The 20,804-nt window shown below is 35.3% G+C and overlaps 1 protein-coding gene across 3 annotated transcripts in view; it reads right to left on the bottom strand.

Annotated features, from left to right (window-relative positions):
- The window catches only part of LOC150100152 (phosphatidylinositol 5-phosphate 4-kinase type-2 alpha-like), a 224,196-nt gene that overhangs the window by 145,008 nt on the left and 58,384 nt on the right, over positions 1–20,804 (bottom strand). For all 3 annotated transcript variants that reach the window (XM_090402421.1, XM_090402420.1, XM_090402419.1), the window contains exon 3: positions 8,297–8,393. In XM_090402421.1, the coding sequence (XP_090258547.1) occupies positions 8,297–8,393 (97 nt within the window). The remainder of the gene's footprint in view (positions 1–8,296; positions 8,394–20,804) is intronic.

Here is a 20,804-nt window from a genome sequence, read left to right on the forward strand (position 1 = left end):
TATTGGGACATTATATCAAGCAATACATAGTCTCTATTTAAGCTGTAAGTCTGCAGCTAGAATTGAAGGAGGTACAAGAAAATGGTTTGATGTTAAGTAAGGTGTGCGACAAGGGTGTACATTATCTCCACATCATCTTATGAAGGAAAACAGTATTAAAATTGATATCAAAATTGGAGATGTTAATCTCTGCTCTTTACTGTATGCCGATAATGTTATACTCCTAAATAAATCCAGGACAAGTCTGCAGGATTCCCTGACCAAACTGAATAACTGTTGTAATAAATATGGTATGAAAATAAAAAGGCAAAGACAATGAAAATAGGTAGAAACACTGAAAACATCAACTGTATCCTGAATAGTGAACATATAGAACAAGTAAAGCATTTCAGCTATTTAAGCATAATTTTCAGGCAAATTAAATTAAACAACAGAATTAGTAAAGATGATATGGTAGGAAGTGAACTGAATAAATAAATATATATATATTGAATAAAAGAGAAATCAATCAAATCACCAAATTAGCTATATACAGGGCAGTGTTCAAACCAATTTTAACATATGGATCTTAGAGCTGAGTTAGCAATAAAACACTGATCAAAAACTAGACACCACTAATATGCGAGTTATGTGAGTTCTGAGAAAATTTAGGGGAGTGAACAGATGGCATTAGTGGCAGTATCACATTAAAAATGAGGATATTAGGAAAGAACATTGTTAGCATTCAAGGAGCTAATCTCAGGTGGTCAGGTCACTGACCACCTGACTTAAGCAGAATTGGAATGGGAAGGTTAGCAAAACAAGTGTTCATTACCAGGATGGCAGAAAAAAAAAGACACAGAGGAAGCCCAAGATTTAGGTGGATTGATACAATAAGAAGTGTTTTAGAAGACAAAAATATAAGCTCTGATAATGTTGGAGTTTTGACAGAAAACAGATTAATTTGGAAGGAAATTGTTGATAGGATGTTAGTAATGATGTAACTTTCTCATGTAGTATCATAATATCTTTTATTTTATTTTTAAAATCTAAATTTTTTTTGGATTTTGTTTAAATTCATTTTTTATGATCTGAGTTTGGAATGGAAAAAATGTTAAGTTTTTTTATTTTGCTGAAAGAAGCCACTGACTACAAAAAATGTTCTGAATGTTTCAGTAGTGAAGTAGTATGATCATTATTCAATGTTGAAAATTAATGACATTGGGATGTATCTGATAGGTAATATACAGCTTTGTGTTGACGATGCAGAGATGAAATCAGGAATGCAACTGACATGCAGTACTTGCAAAATGATTCAAAAAAGTTTAAGTTGTGGGCATGTGAAAATGGACATTAGTTCAAGGTTAGGAAATGTAAAGTTATGCACTTTGGTGTGATGAGATATCCAATGGTGTATTATTATTACACTGGTGGGATTATGCTAACAGAAAATTATTAAGCCACAGATCTTGGAATTTTAGTATATGTGAAGTTAAAATTCAGGGGACATACAGCAAAGATTGCAAATCCAACTCAGAAGGTAAGGATAAGGAAGTCATTTTGCTTCATGGTGAAGCCTTGATTGACTTCACCATGACAACTGTGCAGGGATATGGTCTCCTGTGGTGATGCAGATACAGTGAGATTAACAATAAAAAGGGAAGGAGAGTGTTAGAGAGGATACTAGGAATGTGAAATGTAGATTATGAGAACAGATTAAGGATTTGTGGACTGTAGATACCAGCAACAGGAGAAACAGAAGTGATATGATAGACCTACAAACTTCTGAAAGGGTCATACAGGATACTAGTATGTGTAATCTTTAATTTTACAAAAGGAGAGGTAGCTTTTTTCTCCCATAAATTGGAGTGTCATCAGAATGGATTGCCTCTGAGGGGATGGTGAGCATAGGTAGTATGAATAGGTGCGGATTAGTGTGAATAGGTATGAATTAGTGTGGGTAATGTGGTCCTCCCTCAATGAGTCCCTGACTCCCTGGGCATCTCTGACAAGAGACATCCAGGGAGTCAGGAACTCATCAAGGGAGGTATCCAGGGAGTCAGGAACTCATCAAGGGAAGTAATAATAATAATGATACTTATCCAGTACCCAATGCAAAATAATTAAATAGTTTAATAACTTATTATCTAGAAATTTACTTCTCTCCATTAAACAAACGTATCTGCACAAGGTTTCTGTGTACATTACTGTTCTATGTATAGCTATAAATTTGCTTGTTGGTTCAACAAACAAATTGATTACAGATTGGTAAACCATTCAACCCATGCATTATGTAACTTGAATTCTTTACTGATTATCTACTTGATTTAGCTTTTAACAATCTAGTTATGTAATACAGTCATTATTGAACAGAAAACTAGTGAGGTGGTGGGATATAGGATATACAGATGGTAAGAGCAAGTAAGAAGGGATAGCACAGGAAAGTGATACTCACAGGAAGATTTAAACTAGTTGTATGGATAGACAGCTGTCATTTCAACGTCACAAAGTGTTAGGCTAATATAAAATTTGGAAGGCAATGCTGAGATGTTAACCTAATGACATTTATCCTTTCTTTTAGTGTTGAATCAGCATTCATTTTAGAAATTATGGAATTGGAATATACAACTGTGTTATAAATAACTATTTTAATTTCCCGACGTTTCGACTTCATATTAATGGAATATATACAAATATACAAAAACAAGCTGAGTTACATTTCACACAGTAAGCTAAAGAAACAATGATTTGATCACCAGTTATTCTACTGGCATGACCTCTAGTGAAAAAAAAAAAAAAAATACAGATAAAATTAAAAATGAATTAATTATTTAGAAACTACAAAACTAAATTCTTTTAAGATCACATGAGAGAAACATTCTTTCATATAGATAGTTTTCTTACAGTAACAAATGTCCTATTTTTAACATGACAATTGTTATATTAGATTTAGGATTCTGGATTATCTACAGTCCTGTTTATAGTTAGCTCTTAGGGAGAAATGTTCCGCGGGTAGAATCCCTGGCCCACCCTGGAGTATACCGTATTTATTGCACCTGTCTTCTTCTTCTTCAACCTTCTGGTTCTGTCCACTGCTGGACGAAGGTCTCCCCCATGATTTTCCAGATCACTCCGTTTTCTGCCTCTCCCATCCATCTCACTCCTGCAATTTGTTCCAATTCATCTCTCCACCTTCTTCTCGGTCTTCCTCCATCCATTGGTCTCCACTCTGTTGTTTTTCTAGTCCATCTCCCATCATTGCATCTGGCAATATGGCCAGCCCATCTCCACTTAGCCTGTTTAATGTATTTTACAATATCCATGACACCTGTTTGAGATCTTATCCAGATATTTGTCTTCCTATCTCTTAATGTTATTTTTAGCATACTTCTTTCCATGCGATGTTGTGTTGTTCTCAGCTTTTTGTTTAGGGCTTCTGTTAAAGTCCACGTTTCTCCTCCATATGTTAAGACAGGAAGTATGCACTCGTAGAAAGCTTTCCTTTTTAGACTCATAGGGATGTCACTTCTGAATATGTCTCTCATTTTCCCATAAGCCATCCATCCAAGGTGAATTCTTCTTTCAATCTCTTTTCTTTGGCCCTCCTCAAAGGATAACAATTGGCTCAAATATACATATCAAGTAACTTGTTCTATTTCATGGTTTTCAACTTTGATAGTTCTATGGTTTATGTATTTATTCTTCATTATTTTTGTTTTTTCTCTATTTATTTTTAATCCAATTTCTCTGGAGGTTTCATTTAGCTGATTTAGCCTTTCTTCCAGATCTTCAAGATTATCTGCTATCAGGACAATATCATCTGCAAATTTCAGATGATGCAGCCTTTCTCCATTTATGTTTATTCCTTTTGTTTCCCAATCAAGGCTTCTAAATACTTCCTCTAGTGCAGCTGTAAATAATTTGGGAGATATAGTGTCGCCTTGCAAGATGCCTTTCTGTATTAGGAACTAATTTTTCACTTCATCATGAAGGTTGTTTTCTTGATCATAAATTAGTAAATAATAATATTTGGTTAACCGATCAAGTGCTGATCAATTTTATTAATTAACTGAACCAACTAGTTTCGCCACACTTATCTGTTGGCTTCTTCAGGGCACTTACATATAGGTTTAAACACTCTCACAATTATGCGTAACTGATCAACACTTGATCGGTTAACCAAATATTATTATTTACTAATTTTTCACTGTTTTTATATAATTTAATTACAGTAGTTGCATTATTGTAAATATGTTTTAGTGTTTCAATATATGGTTTCTCAGTTCCCTGGGTTTCAAGTGCTTTTAGTGTTGCAGATGTTTTAACTGAATCAAATGCTTTTTCATAGTTTATATAGGCACACATAAGGGTTTATTGTAATCAAATGATTTTTCAATGAGCTGTCTTAATGTGTGAATATGGTCCAAAGTATTGTAATTCTTTCTAAATCCAGCTTGTTCAAAGGATTGCATTCCCTCTAGTTTAGATTTTATTCTATTATTTATAATTTTTGTGAAAACTTTATATATTTTGGGGAGTAGGCTTATAGGTCTGTAGTTTTTAATTTTTTCCTTATTGCCCTTTTTAAAAATTAATATTAGAAGTGAATAGTTCCAATTTTTTGGAATTTTTCTCTGGTTTAGGCATTTATTAAAGAGTTTAGTCAGCTGTTTGATGACAGGGCTTCCTCCCTGTTTTAAGAAGTCTACCATAATTCCATCATCTCCTGGGGCCTTTCCATTCTTCATTTCTTGCAGTGCCATTTCCACTTCACCTTATAAGATCTCAGGGGCATCATGTTCTTCCTCACTCGAGTTATCCATAGATGATTCTTGGATGTCCCAGTCTTTGTCTTCATAGAGTTCAGTATAAAATTCCTGAATTCTTTTGATTATTGCATCTCTATTTTTTTATAAGTTCACCATTTTTTCCTCTTACAGCAGCTGATAATGCTGATAATGTTCATCTTAGGACCTTCATATTACTATTGTTTCTTCCATTTTCCTAGTATTATACGATCTAAGTTTATGTTTCATCCTTTTACGTACAGTTTTACAAATTTCCGCATATTCTATTTTATTGGTGTCATTCAAATCTCTTTTCATTTCTCTTCTTTTCTTCATCAGATCTAAGGTTTTCTGTCTTAGTTCTTCCTCTCCTTGGTGCCTTTTTACACCCATTTTTAGTGCACAATTCAAGATAGATTTTGTTAATATTTCATTAGCATCATCGATGGCAGTAGCTGTGTTTAACTTTTTTAGATCATTTTTGAATGATTCTCTATAACAGCTTTTATTGTGGTAGAGACTTTGTAGATTCACTAAATTGAACTTTTTTCTTATGAGCTTATTCCGTTCCCATTTTTTGTTGATCCATACTTTTGTCCTTACTAGTCTGTGGTCACTTCCTGCGTTAAATCTATTAAGCACTTCGGTATTATTTATTATATATCTTCTGTTGGAGAGGATGAAGTCTATTTCATTGTAAGTTTGTCCATTTGGGCATCTCCAAGTCCATTTTCGGTTAATTTTCTTCTTGAAAAAGCTGTTTATAATAAAGAGGTTATTTTCTTCTGCAAATTCAATAAGTCTTTCTCCTCTTTCATTCCTCTGTCCAAATCCAAATTTACCAATGGAGTTCAGATGGTGACCATCTGAACTAACCATCAGTTCATTGTGGATTCTAATGTAGATTCTAATGTTTCATAGAAATCTTCTATCTCTTCATCATATCTATCTCTTTCTATCACTTTCCCCATATACAGGGGAAACTAGACGCACAATTCCTATCAGACAAAAGGAACATAAACAACACATTAAATATAATAACTATGGTGAAGCTGGCCTTTCTGATCATGCCCTGAACACTTTACATAGAATTGACTGGAAAAGAAACAGTTGTTTACATTACACCAAAACATGGTATGAATGTAAATTTAAGAAAGCCTGAGATTCTTATCAACCACCCCAATCTGAACAATAATGATGGTCTAAAATTCCCAAGCATATGGAAGGCACATATTCAGCACATATTCTACCCACGGAACCTTTCTCCCTAAGAATTAACTATAAACACGACTGTAGATAATCCAGAATCTTAAATCTAATTTAACAATTGTCATGGTTTTTTTAATTTTTTTTTTAAATAACAAAACCTGTGGTGCGATCATAAAAAGAAACACACGTATAAACCACAGTGAAAATTATTTAATTGTAAATATTTCATCCTAAGTATCTTAGGACATCATCAGTACAGTAGTTTAAAACAATAATAGGAATAACATACAGTTAGGGGGCACATGATTACAATAGAATCTCATTAAACGTGCGTAAACAGAAGTAAAAAAAATAAAATAAAATTTAAAAAAAATAAAAATAATAATAATTATTATTTAACACAATTTTGTATGACAATTTCCCATATTTTAGGAATAGTAAGAACATCGTTGAGGTTTAAGTTTGGTCTGTGTAGTGGGGCTTCAGATCTTTCTTTGTATAAACGTTCATGTTTATATAAAGATCTATGTAAAAATTTAGACTTTTCCCAATGGATTCTATGGTTTGTATGTTCAATTCTGTGTTGAGAGAGGCCAGATTTCTGCAGTTTAAAAAAAAGACGAATGTGGTCTTGATGTTCCAAGATGCATTTCTGAACAGACCTACCTGTCTGTCCAAAGTAAGACAATTTGCATGAGCATGGAATCTCATAAACGCCAGGCAACATCAAAGGTGAGAGTGTGTCCTTAGTAGAAGGTAACAAGTTGTAAATTTGGTTGATAGGTTTGTAAGTAGTGGCAAAATTGTATTTCTTCATAATTTTAGAAAGACGTTCGGAGATGCTTTTGAGATGCCGTGTTGAGAAAGGCCAGAAATCTGGCCTCTCTCAACATGGAATTGAAAATCCAAACCATAGAATCATTGGGAAAAGTCTAAACTTTTACATAGATCTTTATATAAACATGAACGTTTATACAAAGAAAGTTCTGAAGCCCTACTACACAGGCCAAACTTAAACCAAAACGACATTCTTACTATTCCTAAAGTATGGGAAATTGTCATACAAAATTGTGTTAAATAATTTTTTTTTTTTTACTTCTGTAGCACGTTACACACATTTAATGAGATTCTATTGTAATCATGCGTCCTAACTGTATGTTATTCCTATTATTGTTTTAAACTACTGTACTGATGATATCCTAAGATACTTAAGATGAAATATTTACAATTAAATAATTTTCACTGTGGTTAATACGTGTGTTTCTTTTAATTAATTGTCATGTTAAAAATAGGACATCATTGTTACCATAAGAAAACTATTTATATGAAAGAATGTTTTTCTCATATTATCTTAAATAGAATTTAGTTCTGATGTAGTTTCTAAATAATTAATTAATTTTTAATTTTATCTGTATTTTTTTTTTTTCTTTTTTCACTAGAGGTCATGCCAGTAGAATAACTGGTGATCAAATCATTGTTTCTTTAGCTTACAGTGTGAAATGTAACTCAGCTTGTCCTTGCATATTTGTATATACTCCAGATGATGACCTTAATATGAAGGTCGAAATGTTGGGAAATTAAAATAGTTATTTATAACACAGTTGTAAAGTCCATAATTTCTAAAATGAAGACTAATGACATTTATAAACATGCATGTCAATGTGAGATGTAATCTCATACAGTTTGTTGAGCAGAGACATCACCATCTCAGGAATCCAGGCTAACTTGTTACTGTTAATGTGCAAAAGAAATTCAGGCAGGCATGTGGACAGGACCCATCTGGACAATATAGCATAGCATCAGTTGCTGTTGACAACTGGTATCTTTAGTATATAGATATACTGGATATGTTACAAAATGCCTGGGAGAGATCAAGTAGCATCTTGATATTTATTAAGCAACTTGACTGGTGAAGTAGTTAGTATATTCACTCTCCACAAATCCCACCACAGGCATGGTGGGATTTGTGGGTATAAAAACAGGTAAATCTACTAAATGCCACAAAATTTGGAATTCATGCATTTAAGAGTGAAAACAATGATTCTATGCATTTAGTAGAACTAGACATTATGGGTATTCAACAGAACTATAATTTGTAGCATATGAACATAACTTTATCCACCTCGTCCTATCAAAATTATGTTTAGAAATGCTCATAAAAATAGCCAACATACTTAATAGTAAAGAATGATCTCACCTTTGATACAACAATAAATCAGAAAAGTAATTTTACTTTAAACGTAAATCTATACAAAACTGAATTTTGTTTCAACTTGTAGTATTATTAAAAACGTGAGAAAAAAAAGAACTGTTTTACTTACCATATAATCTACATCATCAATTCCAAACCGTTCTCTTAAATTCTTAAAAACTAAAGGACAGTACTCCTTCACTTTAAAATGGCTTGGCATGCTTTCTCTATATTAAGATAGGTGAAGAAAATGCATTAAAAACTATCTAGGAAAAATTCTGAAGTAGTTTATTCAACAAAATTAAAAACACTATGAATTTCAGAGCAAAGTTTAAAATTCTAGGATGACTCAGCATTACCTCTTGTATAAAATTATTTTATATATATTAAATGATTATTATGAAATATTAGTTTGAACACACACACATACATGAATTACTTTAAGCAAGTTTATATTGAATATGTAGACTTTCAACCAATGAGTATACATTATAAAAGAAAATACGCTTGGTTTATTTGGCCGTAAACAATATATAATGAAAACTGACTAGTTTCACCACAAATACTTGTGCTTTTCCTGGGTTAGGATGACATAAAAAAATACAATAAACGACTAACATAAATTATAACATTACTAAAATATATTAAACAGTAGGAACCATTAGAATATAATCCTTTCTTTTAACTATATAAGTTGAAAACAAAACCACATGAAACGTGGGAGATAGGCTTGAATAAGTTATTGTTCAACATTATGTGCAGATAGTTGGCTGAAAAGTTGAATTTTCAACATTAGAAAAGATCTGATCAGTGATTTCCAAATATTACACAGGATCAATCCTTGATTCCTATTAAATGCACCATGTGAATGGATGACTATGGTAGATTCTTTTATGTTATGAGCAGTGAAGTTGTCCTCTATGGTGGGTGTGGGAAAAATGAAACGGTAGCTTGAGTTGTCTTCTCTCGTTATTGATGTCTCCAACATGTTCTTTCTGTCTGATTACACAGGATCAATCCTTGATTCCTATTGAATGCCCCATGTGAAATGGATGACTATGGTAGATTCTTTTATGTTATGAGCAGTGAAGTTGTCCTCTATGGTGGGTGTGGGAAAAATGAAAAGGTAGGCCTGAGTTGTCTTCTCTAGTTATTGATGTCTCCAACATGTTCTTTCTGTCTGTCTAATTTCAAAACTTCTAGATGCCTGCCTGATGTAAGAAAGGTCACTGGAACATGGAATATTATAAACTCAGGTTGTTTGTAGAAAAGATTATAGTCTTTAAGCAAATTCAAACGACTGACAAATTATAATGTGACAAACTATGCAAAATCCTATGACTATGTCCTATAGACTATGCAAAATCCTTATCCTAAAGACAGATACAAAGATTTGTATTGAAAATTCAATACAAACATCCTGAAATGTATAATATTCCATGTTCTTGTGGCCTTTCTTAGCAGACACCTAGACATCTAGAAGTTTGGAAATAAGATAAAAATAACATATTGGAGACGTCAGTAATGAGAGCCTCTGCTCTCATTACTGATGTCTTGGGGCATGGCTTTTCAATTTTCACATGCACAAACACATCATAACAAATAATGGAATAGGAATAAATAGAGGACAATTTCACTACTCATAACATAAAAGAATCTACTATGGTCATCCATTCACAAGGCACACTCAAATAGGAATCAATGATTGATCCCTTGTGATATTTGTGTTCAACTTCTATTGTAACAAGCCCTACATGTTTTACATATTTTAGCAACGTTATAGTTTATGTTAGCCTTTTATTGAATTTTTTTTTGTATTAGTGGTGAAACAGTTTTCATTATATATGAGTGGGGGGGGGGGGGAAGTTCTAATAAATACCTAGAACAAAAATTATATTAAAACAATTGATATAACCACAAGAAAGAACATATCTTAAAACCCTTTAACCCCCCCCCCCCCATGTTTCATCAAATTGTAATAATTTGACGAAACATGGAAGATTAAAGTTTTATTAAAGTTATTTATATCAAGTGCTTGAAAACTTTCAATAATGATTGAAAATTTCCAAATAAAACTACTTCATGTGCATTAATAGAATACAGAATAAGATAGTAAAACTGCTCATGTCACAATTTGTTCATTATGATAATTAATGTTGTCAAGCCTTGCCAATGTAAGAAATGATGATTTGGACATGATGGGAAACTGCCAATTTCTCCCTCCACAAATGCCCATATCTCTTATATCTCTTTATTCATCAACATATATGATGACAGTGAGCTATGATATGTACATTGAAAGCTGCCAATTCTTTCTCCCAAAATGCTAACTCGAATGCCTCTTTGCCACAGTCAGTACTCGATAATAACAGAGACAAGTGTTTAGCTTTTTCAAATCAGACTGAATTAATGCTCCCCCCCCCCAATTCAGCAACTTAATAAGTAAAGCCTTGGTTCTGACAAATATGACAATCTGTGAGAATCTGAATCAAACTGTAGCATGAAAATTTGTAAAACTACCTAGATTTGGTGATTTATAAGTATTGTCTAATAACAATAGAAACCAGGTGAATAAATCTACACAGTCCATGAATAATCTGATCAAAGCCTAGCTTTGTACAACTACCTCCTTATCTCTGTTGTATGCGTTACTTATCATAACAACAATTTTCCATGCAGTTTTTGAAACACTTGCAATATGCCTTCTGAACTTCAGGGCTGCTGAAAACTGCCTTTTACTCCCATATCTCACCATCTGTTGGAATAAAGTTTCACCAGTACAGTACACAATTTTATACAACAGCACTAAGATGTGCAAGGGTGCAATAATTGTTGATGGTGGTACTGGCAGCTGTTTTGAATTATGGCCAAAACCACTAAAGGTATGAGGCCAGTGAATCATTTCTGTTAATCATTTGTGTGTGTTCTTCTAGTTGGTTGGTTGGTCTGTTTTGCAGGATGAAGAACTGAGTTGCTTGGAGAGAGAGAAAAACCTTGCCATGAGAATAGCTAACTCACCTTCACATGAAAAGCCCTTATAAATTATAGGTTCTTTACATCCTAGACAAGATTTGAACCTATGTCTTTCCAACCACAGGTAGATGATGGCCAAAAATTTTATAAATTAAGGTATTGAAGGAGACTGAAAAGTGGGACAATGAGTAGCAGCATGAGATAAAATAGTGCTGAGTCTCAGAAACCAAAGTTTATAAGAGGGAAACCTTTCTAATTTCATATACAATCGGTTAAACTACCTTTATTTATTGTATGGATGCTGATGTCAAGGATATGAGGGTGGATTATATCAAAAATGCATATTTGGAGGGACAACATCACTGAGGCTATGAAGAGGATTAGCAAGAGCAGAGGATATGTTAGATGAAACTAAGAATTTTATATGGGAGAAGATTACTGATGGGCAAACTATTGGAGGGTGCTGTTAGAAGGTGAGAAAGAAGACAGCAGAAATATGTGTGTGTGTGTTGACAAGTATAATATGTATGGTTACAAGTATGATTATGAATGGTATGATGAGTAGAGAGTTTTGGAATTTGTTGATGTATGTGATAAACCTGGAAAGAGAATGGGAGTTGAGACAGCGAATCGACTAAAGATAAATGGTAGCACAGTAAGATGAGGATCCAGGACAGCATCAATAGGTGTAAGTGTCTTACACCTATTGATGTCTTAAGTAAGTGTCTTACAGACTGGTAGGAAAAGGAATTGTGAAAAGTGCTACTAAAAGTGTTAACATTTTACCTGCACTCACAATCATCTCCAGCAATGCATTCCACTCTGTAAGCAAACAAAATTGCCACTTCATTCCCTGGAGTTTGACTATATGATGACAGTCTGATCTTTGATACTCGCCATGTAAACGAAATCATCTGACATGGTAGACAGTACAATTCAAACATCAACAGAAGTACATCATTATGGTGACCAGAAGCCAACGAGATGATTCAGAACCATTATGCATCACCATGAGAAAGAAGAGAAACTGTTAGGCAGATATTTATTTATTTTTAATTTTAGCAGGCTATTTGACTGGTTATTTGTTTTTCATGCTTTCCTTAAGTGGAGTTGAGTTCCTTTAAGTGACAGTTGTAAGATTGTCTTTATTGTGCTCTTCTTTGTGATGGTTGTTTTGTTACTTTGTATTATATTAGGAATTAAATTTAATTTTTTTTATAATGAATGGTGTGAGGAGGGCATGTGTATGTGTGTACTGGAGTTTTGTAGAGAAAGGTATGAGGGGACAGGAACGGTGAGTGGTTTTTAAGATGGTAGGTGTGTTTTTTAGAGGTGGCAAGCAGGGCTTTTTTGAGGTAAGACAGAGTGGGTGTTTATGAGTTGACAAGTGTGTTTTTTTGAGGTTGGTTTCTTTGAGCTAGGGAAGGCAGGTGGGTGTTCACAGGTAGCTGCTATAAGCATCAGAACTTAACTGGAACATTGCAATAGCAAGAAATGGCAGAGCAACGGAAAGAAGAATACAAATTAAAATGCAAATTAAAAATAAAAAAGGTCTGGTGTTACTAAATGTGAATTAAAAATTGACTTTGTATTCTCTGTTACTATATGCTAACTCAACTCAACAATAGAATCAAATGAATCCATGGTTATAGACATATTTTGCTTCAAATGACAACTATGATGTTCCAGAATTTTATTTAATCAATGACTAGGAAACCCTATATATACAGGTCTTAAGGCTGTTCTAAAAGTATTCATAAACATCATTATATAGGTACCTCCAGAGAATCTAAAAATGCATTGTGAGAGGGGCTCAACAACACTTATCACACCTCTCCTTTAACCACTCAACTGACCATGGTGGATGAATGTATCAATCATCTTATACTTCATATTATCTCAGTATCACAATAACATTGCAACTTTAATAGTACACTTCACATTCATGTTCTGGTTGACAGAAATATCCATCATAGCCAGCTGGGTGGCTAAACTCATTCACAGAAGATGCACTCTACCCCATCACAATCCATTCTGTTCACTTATCATTTACCAAGGGATAAATGTGCGAAGGGTGACCTGAACGAGGAACTGATGAATGCAAATATGAAATTGATGACAGAAAGTGTTAATAATGAGAATGTTAGTAACACGGGGAACATGAGTGCACGTTTGAAAGAGAACGATGGTGAGAAAGAGGGGTGAAAAAATGTTAAAAATCAGTAAAAAAGAAAAAGAGCGATTTGAAAACCGTAACAGATGTTAAAAGGGACGAAAGTGAGGCGAGAGTGGTGGAAGGAAACAAAATTGAGAGAACGAATGAAACTAGAAATGGCATGACGCAGAAATCGAAAGTGAAAAAAATCGAAAGAATGAATGATAGCAAAAAAAGAATGAATGATGGTGAAAGTTGGACTGAAAGTACGGAAACAAAGAAAGATAAATGAGAGTGAAAGTGAGAAGAATGATAGCAAAAGTTGGACATATGTTGGACTGAAAATACGGAAACAAAGATGGATGAATGAGAGTGAAAGTGAGAAGAGAGGGTCGAGAGTTAGAAAGATTGAATGATAAAGAGAGAGAATGTGTTGTGAGATTCGGAAGTTGAATTGGAGTGGATGAGGCAAGAAATGAAATGGATGCAGAATGAAATTAAGAGAATTCAGGTCAAAACTATTAAAATAAATCATGAAATGAAAGATGAGCGAGTGACGTTGCATGGCGACTCCATTATTAAAGGTGTGCTAGAGGATAGAATGTACAAGGTATGTTTTCCAGGCGGTAAAATGAGTAGAGTGATTGAGGCATTGGATATGAGGCGGGAGCGAGCAAAAGAGTTAATATTATTAATTGGTACAAATGATTTGACAGAGGACAAAGAGCGTGTCAGAATGTATATCAGGAGGCTGCTTGGAAGGATAAAAGAGAATAGTGTGACAGGAAGGGTAGTCAGTGTGTTGCCTAGGTATGACTGTGGTGAAATGAGGTGGAGAGCAAGGATTACGAATGATATGCTGGCTGAAATGTGTGAGGAGATGGGAGTACAGTTTGTTAATGTGTGGAATGAGTTTGAGGGACGAAGTGAGCTGTATGGGAGCGATTGACTGCATTTGAGTGGTTATGGTGTGAGTCGCTTGGAGAGACTGCTGCCGGAAGGTAGAGAAGTGAATAGAGAAAATGAATCAGATCGAGAGGGGAGTGATGTGGAAGAGCAGGAGAGATTGAAGAAGTGGATATGAATGGGGAAGTGAGTGGTATGAGTATAGAAAATGAGAGAAGGGTGTGCAAGAGGGGCAGGGAAACAGGGAGGCTCGGGGTGGACAGGGGTACACAGCGTGAGAAAGGCGGATGCGCCAAGAGGAGGTGAGAGCATGTGTAGGCAGGAAAGGAATGGGATGACCTGGGATCAAGAGGAAACAGTTGGAATCAAAAAGGGTTCTAAAATGAAGAAGCAGAAAGGAAAATGGCTCCCGTCTAGCATGAGGAGATCACACCGAGTGAGTGGTATCAGTGGAACTAGCTGTAGATCCAGAAATGAGCTGTTGTGTTTGTATGCCAATGCTAGAAGTACAAGAAACAAGGCAGATGAAATGGTTGCACTAATTGCATCTGTTCACCCAAAGATTGTTGGAATAAGTGAGTTGGAAGAGGATGACATCCTGACAGGAATAGAGATGGAAGGGTATGATGTGTTTCGTGAGGATAGAAGGGGTAAAAAAGGGAGGGGGAGTGCTATTGTTGATAGAGAAAGAGTTATGTCCATACAAAGTAGAGATGCAAGACGGAAAGAGTGCCAGTGGTTTTGAGGCAGTATGGTGTGAGATAGAGGTGAATGGAATCAAATACTTGTGGGATGTTGTTATAGACCAGGTAATGTGGATGGAGGTGATAGTGAAATGTATAGTCAAATTAGCCAAGCAAATAAGAAAAGGGTGATCATTATGGGTGATTTTAATTATGGCAATATAGACTGGAATGATGAGATGGCAACTGGAAGTAAAGAAAATGAGTTTCTTGAGTTTTTGAGGGATAACTACCTCAGACAGTATGTAACAGAGGGCACAAGAGGATTAAGGATCTTGGATTTGGTCATCTCATCAGAGATGTAATTATAAATGAGGTGTCAAATCATCCACCAATTGGTGAGAGTGACCATGAGGTGATTACCTGGGTGGTTATCAGCGGTGCAAGGACTCCTGTGAGAAAAGGGTATATGTGGAACTACAAGGGGGGAGGGTGATTATGAAGAGTTCGGGAGACAGCTTGCAGGTGTAGCATGGAATGAGGATTAGCTTGAAAAGAGATCAATGCAGCTTGGAGGATTTTCAAAAACTATCTAGTAGATGCAATATCTAAATGTATTCCAAGGGTGAGAAGGTTAAATAAGGTAGGTGTGAGATGGATGAATAAAGAGATTAAGCATGCGATACAGAGAAAAAGGGCATTGTGGAAGCAGCATAAGAGAAGTGGAAATAACCAATATCATGAGGTCTACAAAGACCAGGCAAGGAGGGTGACTTGGTTGGTGAGAGTAGCTAAAGAGAGGTATAAATAGCAGTTAGCTAATGAAGCCAAAAAGAATCCTGGGGAGTTCTTTCGATATGTAGCCAGCAAAAGAAAGAATGATTATGGAAGAATGACACTGATTGGAGAAAATGGTATAAAGACAGCTGTTGCAGAATGTGTGGTGGAGATACTTAATGAGCAGGTCATAAAGATCTTTCAATCTTGTGAATGTGACTTCATGGAGAAATTGAGAGCAGTTGATGATGGAGAGGAGAGACTAACTGTAAGTGAGCAAGAGATGTTTGGGGAGTTGAGTAAACCAGATGTAAATAAGGCTGCGGGAGTTGATAATATATCACCACGTATTCTGAAGGAAAGTGCCAGGGAGGTGACACCTGCCTTGACATATTTTTTAATATGAGTCTTGCACTTGGTCAAGTCCCTAAGGAGTGGAAGGAGGGCAAGATTGTGCCACTTCATAAAGGAGGTGATTGAACTCAAGCATCAAACTATAGGCCTATCTTTGTGTCAGGTGTTGTGGTTAAGTTGTTGGAGAAGCTTGTGAGAGCTAGGATCCAGAGTTGGGTTGACAACAACGGTATTATCTTTGATGGATTTGCTAAAGGGAGGTCATGTTTTAGTAATCTACTTACTTATTACAATAAAGTGACTGCTTCCTTGGACAGAGGAGAAGGATACACAATAATATACTTGGATTTCACAAAGGCTTTTGATAGAGTACCTCATGATAAATTGACAGTCAAACTAGAGCAGATGGGGTTGGATATTAGATGAGTGCATTGGATTGGAGACTGGCTATCTGATAGGTATCAACAAGTCGTGTATGGGGGTGCGATATCCAGGAAAAGGAAAGTCACTAGTGGAGTGCCTCTGGGGTCTGTTTTAGGGCCATTACAGTTTAACTTGTAAATTAATGATATTGGCGAAGATTTGGATGGAGATATTCAGATGATGCAAAGTTGTGACGAACCATAAAGAGTAGTAAAGATGTTGTGGCCTTGCAAGAAGACTTGAATAAATTGAGTGATTGGGCACGGAAATGGGGGATGCGAGTTCAATGTTGCAAAATGTAAGGTTTTAAAATTTGGAAAACAAAGATGGGATGCAGAATTTACGCTTGGTGAGAATATATTGTTGGAGGTAGAGGAAATAAGAGATCTGGGGGCGATAGTGGATAACGATCTAAAATTTAGGGGACACATCACCAAAATTGTGAAGACAACACAAAGGCTTCTGGGAATGATGCGGGGGGGACACTGACGTGTAGAAGTAGGGAGATTCTTGTTCCGTTGTATAAGGCTTTGATTAGGCCACACATGGACTATATGTCTGTGCCCAGATTTGGTCACCGGGTTTTCAGAAGGATGAAGAGATGTTGGAAAGGGTCCAAAGGCGACTGACTTAAGTAGTTTCTGACCTCTAGAATGTTGAGTGTGAGGAAAGATTGAGAAGATGTAATTTGCAGAGTCTGGTGGAGAGGAGGAAGAGGGAAGATATGATAGAGACCTACAAGTTGGTAAGGGGTTGTTATAAGATCAATGGTGGAGAAGTTCTACAGAGAATAGTGGGAGATCAGAGGAGAACCAGAGGTCATCCCTGGAAACTGTATAAAGAGGGTGTGAGAGGCAGGTTTTTTCGTGCAGAGTTGTGAATGATTGGAATGCCTTGCCTGAGAGTGTGGTGTCTGCAAAGAGTTTGAGTGTGTTTAAGACACGGTATGATGAGATGTGTGTGTGTGATAAAAGGACCTCCCAGATGAGGCTTTGATTCCATGAGGTCTTGGGGTAGTAATAATAATAATAATAAATCTTGCCCTCATCTCATTAGTAAACACATTCCTACTCAGCTTCAGGAATAGCTCTCCTCCCAATACCAAACAGTGAAAAGAGAACTTGCAGGATGATTTAAATATGCTGACAGTATGGGTAAAACATAATGAATGTCAATTTAATGTGGAAAAGTGTAAAGTTATGCAATTTGGGATACAAAGATTAACCTGTGTGCCACATTGAGAGAAATGTACTTGAGGAAATTGAAGCTAGGTATTTGGGGATAGTAGTAGATATAGATCTGAAGTTTAGAGGGCATATTGTTAAAGTAGCCAGGATAACTCATAGGATTACTTAGTTATTGAAGAACACAATAACAAGCAGAGATGATGAAGTTATCATTCCTCTTTATAAAGCCTTGATATGACCAATTATTTGAGGATAGTAGTAGATAGAGGGCTGAGACGTGAGGAATTTGAGGATCTTCCTCAGGCATAGCCAAGTTAGCCAGTCTTGGGCGCGGTCAGTAGGGTTTTTTCCGCCAGTTTATCTGGCGTTTTTCATCCTGCAAAACAGGCAAACCGGCCCCGTGAACATACACCTCTACAGTCAAAAATATACACCCCCCCAGCGGCAGACCAGGCGACGGGTCGGTTGGGAGCAGTACTAACAAGAAGTCGCATCTAAAGTAACACGCAGACCCTACATGGGAAGCGGGAATAACGCGTAGTAGAAGAAGAAGTAGATAGAGGGCTGAAGTTTAGAGGGCATATTGCTAAAGTAGCCAGGATAACTCATAGGATTACTTGGTTATTGAAGAACACAATAACAAGGAGAGATGAAGTCAGGACTGGCGGAAGTGGGCATGCAGAGCATGCAGTGCATGCGGGTGCCGCTACAAAGGGGGGGGGGGGGCACCGCCGGCTCACTGTTCATAAGTTCATTTTTAAGAAACAAAATTTTTATCATGAAAATAAAAAATTCTTACAATTATCAATATTAAAATAAATAAAGCCAGATACACCAAATAAAAATTTAAAAAAATCGTATATTGCCGCCTCTTTGATCAGCCGGCTGTTTACAATTTTGGCAGAGAGAGCAGGCTAAATGCTTGCCTACAGAATGTTGTGTCTACTGCAGTCTATCTAATGTGAAATGGTGAACGGTTTTTATGTGCAGAAACGAATTTTCGTACAAAACATTTGTTGCTAATTAACCAGTCATATGGTACGCATCTCAGTAGGCTACTGACAGTAGCACAGTGCAAACTATTATTTCGTCTCTGTGTCATGTTGTGTAATAATTTCTTGTGGGTATAAAATAGAATTGGAATCAAAAATTAAAAAAAAGTTATCCAGTGCACAAAATCATAAGCGTCATGCTGCGAAAGAAGCAGATGTTAAGAAACAAACTGGGGCACTTAATAAATTTGTTAAAATATTAAAATATTCTGATGCAGATTGTAATCAACTCGATACATCAGAAATCAGAGTTGAAGAACCATGCATATCATCCAGTTTTCATGAAAGTACTATCACAACTATTGAACAAGATAACAAGATGAATGATTTATGTGAAAAACAGTTAGGAGATTTAGTTGTAGTTGACCACGAAACAAACACATTGTTAGTCTCTGTAAATTTAGAAGATCCAGGTGAATGGGGAAATAGTGATGAAAAATTACGAGTTGTTTTAATTGGCCTGTTCAAAAGAAAAATATAACATATCCCAGAGATACATATGGTCATAAATTTGGTGACACATATTATAATAGAAAAATGAAAAACGGGGAGCTCGTGCCAAGAACATGGCTCATTTATTCCGAAACTTAAAATTCTGTTTTTTGCTTTTGTTGCAAACCTTTTGCACCTACCGAATCAAGTAGTCTTGTAGAAGATTATAACAATTGGAGAAATGTAAGTACAACTTTGCATAGACATGAGACTAGTTTAACTCACATGAAAAATTTCTTAAAATGGAAGGAAGTTGATAAAAATTTAAAAAACAAAATTACTATTGATTGCCAGACTCAATGGAAAAGAAACATTGGAGTGTTTTAGAACACTTGATTGAAATTATAAAATTCCTTGGTAGCCAAAACTTAGCTTTTCGCAGATCATCTGATAAATTATATGAAAGGAATAACAGCAATTTTTTAAAATTAGTTGAACTGTTTGCGAAGTTTGATCCCGTTATGGAAAATCATGTTGAAAGGGCCCTACAACAAAACAATAGAATACACTATTTGAGTAAAGACACAAAATTAAATATTGGAAACTTTAAGTAAAGCAATCAGGGATACAATTTTATTATCAATTCGAAAATCTAAATATTATTCCATAATTTTAGACTGCACACATGATGTAAGTAAAACAGAACAAATGACCATTATTATTCGCTTTATTTCCTGTGACAATGGAATTGTCAAGATCAGGGAAAACTTTTTAGGTTTTGCAGATATATCAGATTCCACAGTACGTTGTTTATGTGCAACAATAATGGAACAACTGGAAAAATGGAACATTCCCATTGAAAACATGCGAGGTCAAGGGTATGACAATAGGGAAAATATGAAAGGGAAAAAATATCGGCTCCAAAATTTGCTTTTAAACAAAAATCCTCGAGCTTTTTACGTGCCATGTGCTGCTCATACTCTAAATTTAATCATTAAGGATGCAGCCAAAGTGAATGCAGATACAGTTTCTTTGCAATTATTCAAGAAATATACAATTTCTTTTCATTCTCTTGTGCAATCCTTTTAAAGTTCGTAAAAAAATTAACATTGAAACAGCCATCAGAAACGCGATGGGAATCCGACCTCTACAATATCAGTTAGGAGAAATTTATGATGCACTTTTTGAAATTTTAAATAATGAAAATTTTAATAAAGAAACTCAGCATGAAGCACAAACATTATGTGCTAAAATAAAGGACTACAAATTTCTTTGCTCTCTTATAACTGGGCATGATTTACTTCAGAATAAACCCTGTGAGTAAAATGCTTCAAGACAAAAATATGAACATCACACTTGCTTTAGAATCTATCGAAAACTTGAAAATATTCTTACTAGAGTATCGATCGGATACAAATTTTAAAGAAGTTCTAAAACGGCAAAAGAACTCAGTGAAGAAGTGGACGGAGAACAAGAATTTAAAACTGGTACGGAAGTCCGACGACGAAAGAAGACACAACAATTTGACTACGAGCATCATGACGAAAAAACGCCACAATCACCAGAAGATAAATTTAGAATGAATGTGTTTTATACACTTCTAGACGTTGCAATGTGTTCGTTAATAGAACGTTTTGAACAAATAAAAACATATTATGATAATTTCAATTTCTTGTATAGATTACTACAAATTAAT

The sequence above is a fragment of the Typopeltis vanoorti genome, chromosome 13 (assembly GCF_054136105.1).
Source record: "Typopeltis vanoorti isolate ZY-2024b chromosome 13, IOZ_Tvanoo_1.0, whole genome shotgun sequence".
NCBI lineage: Eukaryota > Metazoa > Arthropoda > Arachnida > Uropygi > Thelyphonidae > Typopeltis > Typopeltis vanoorti.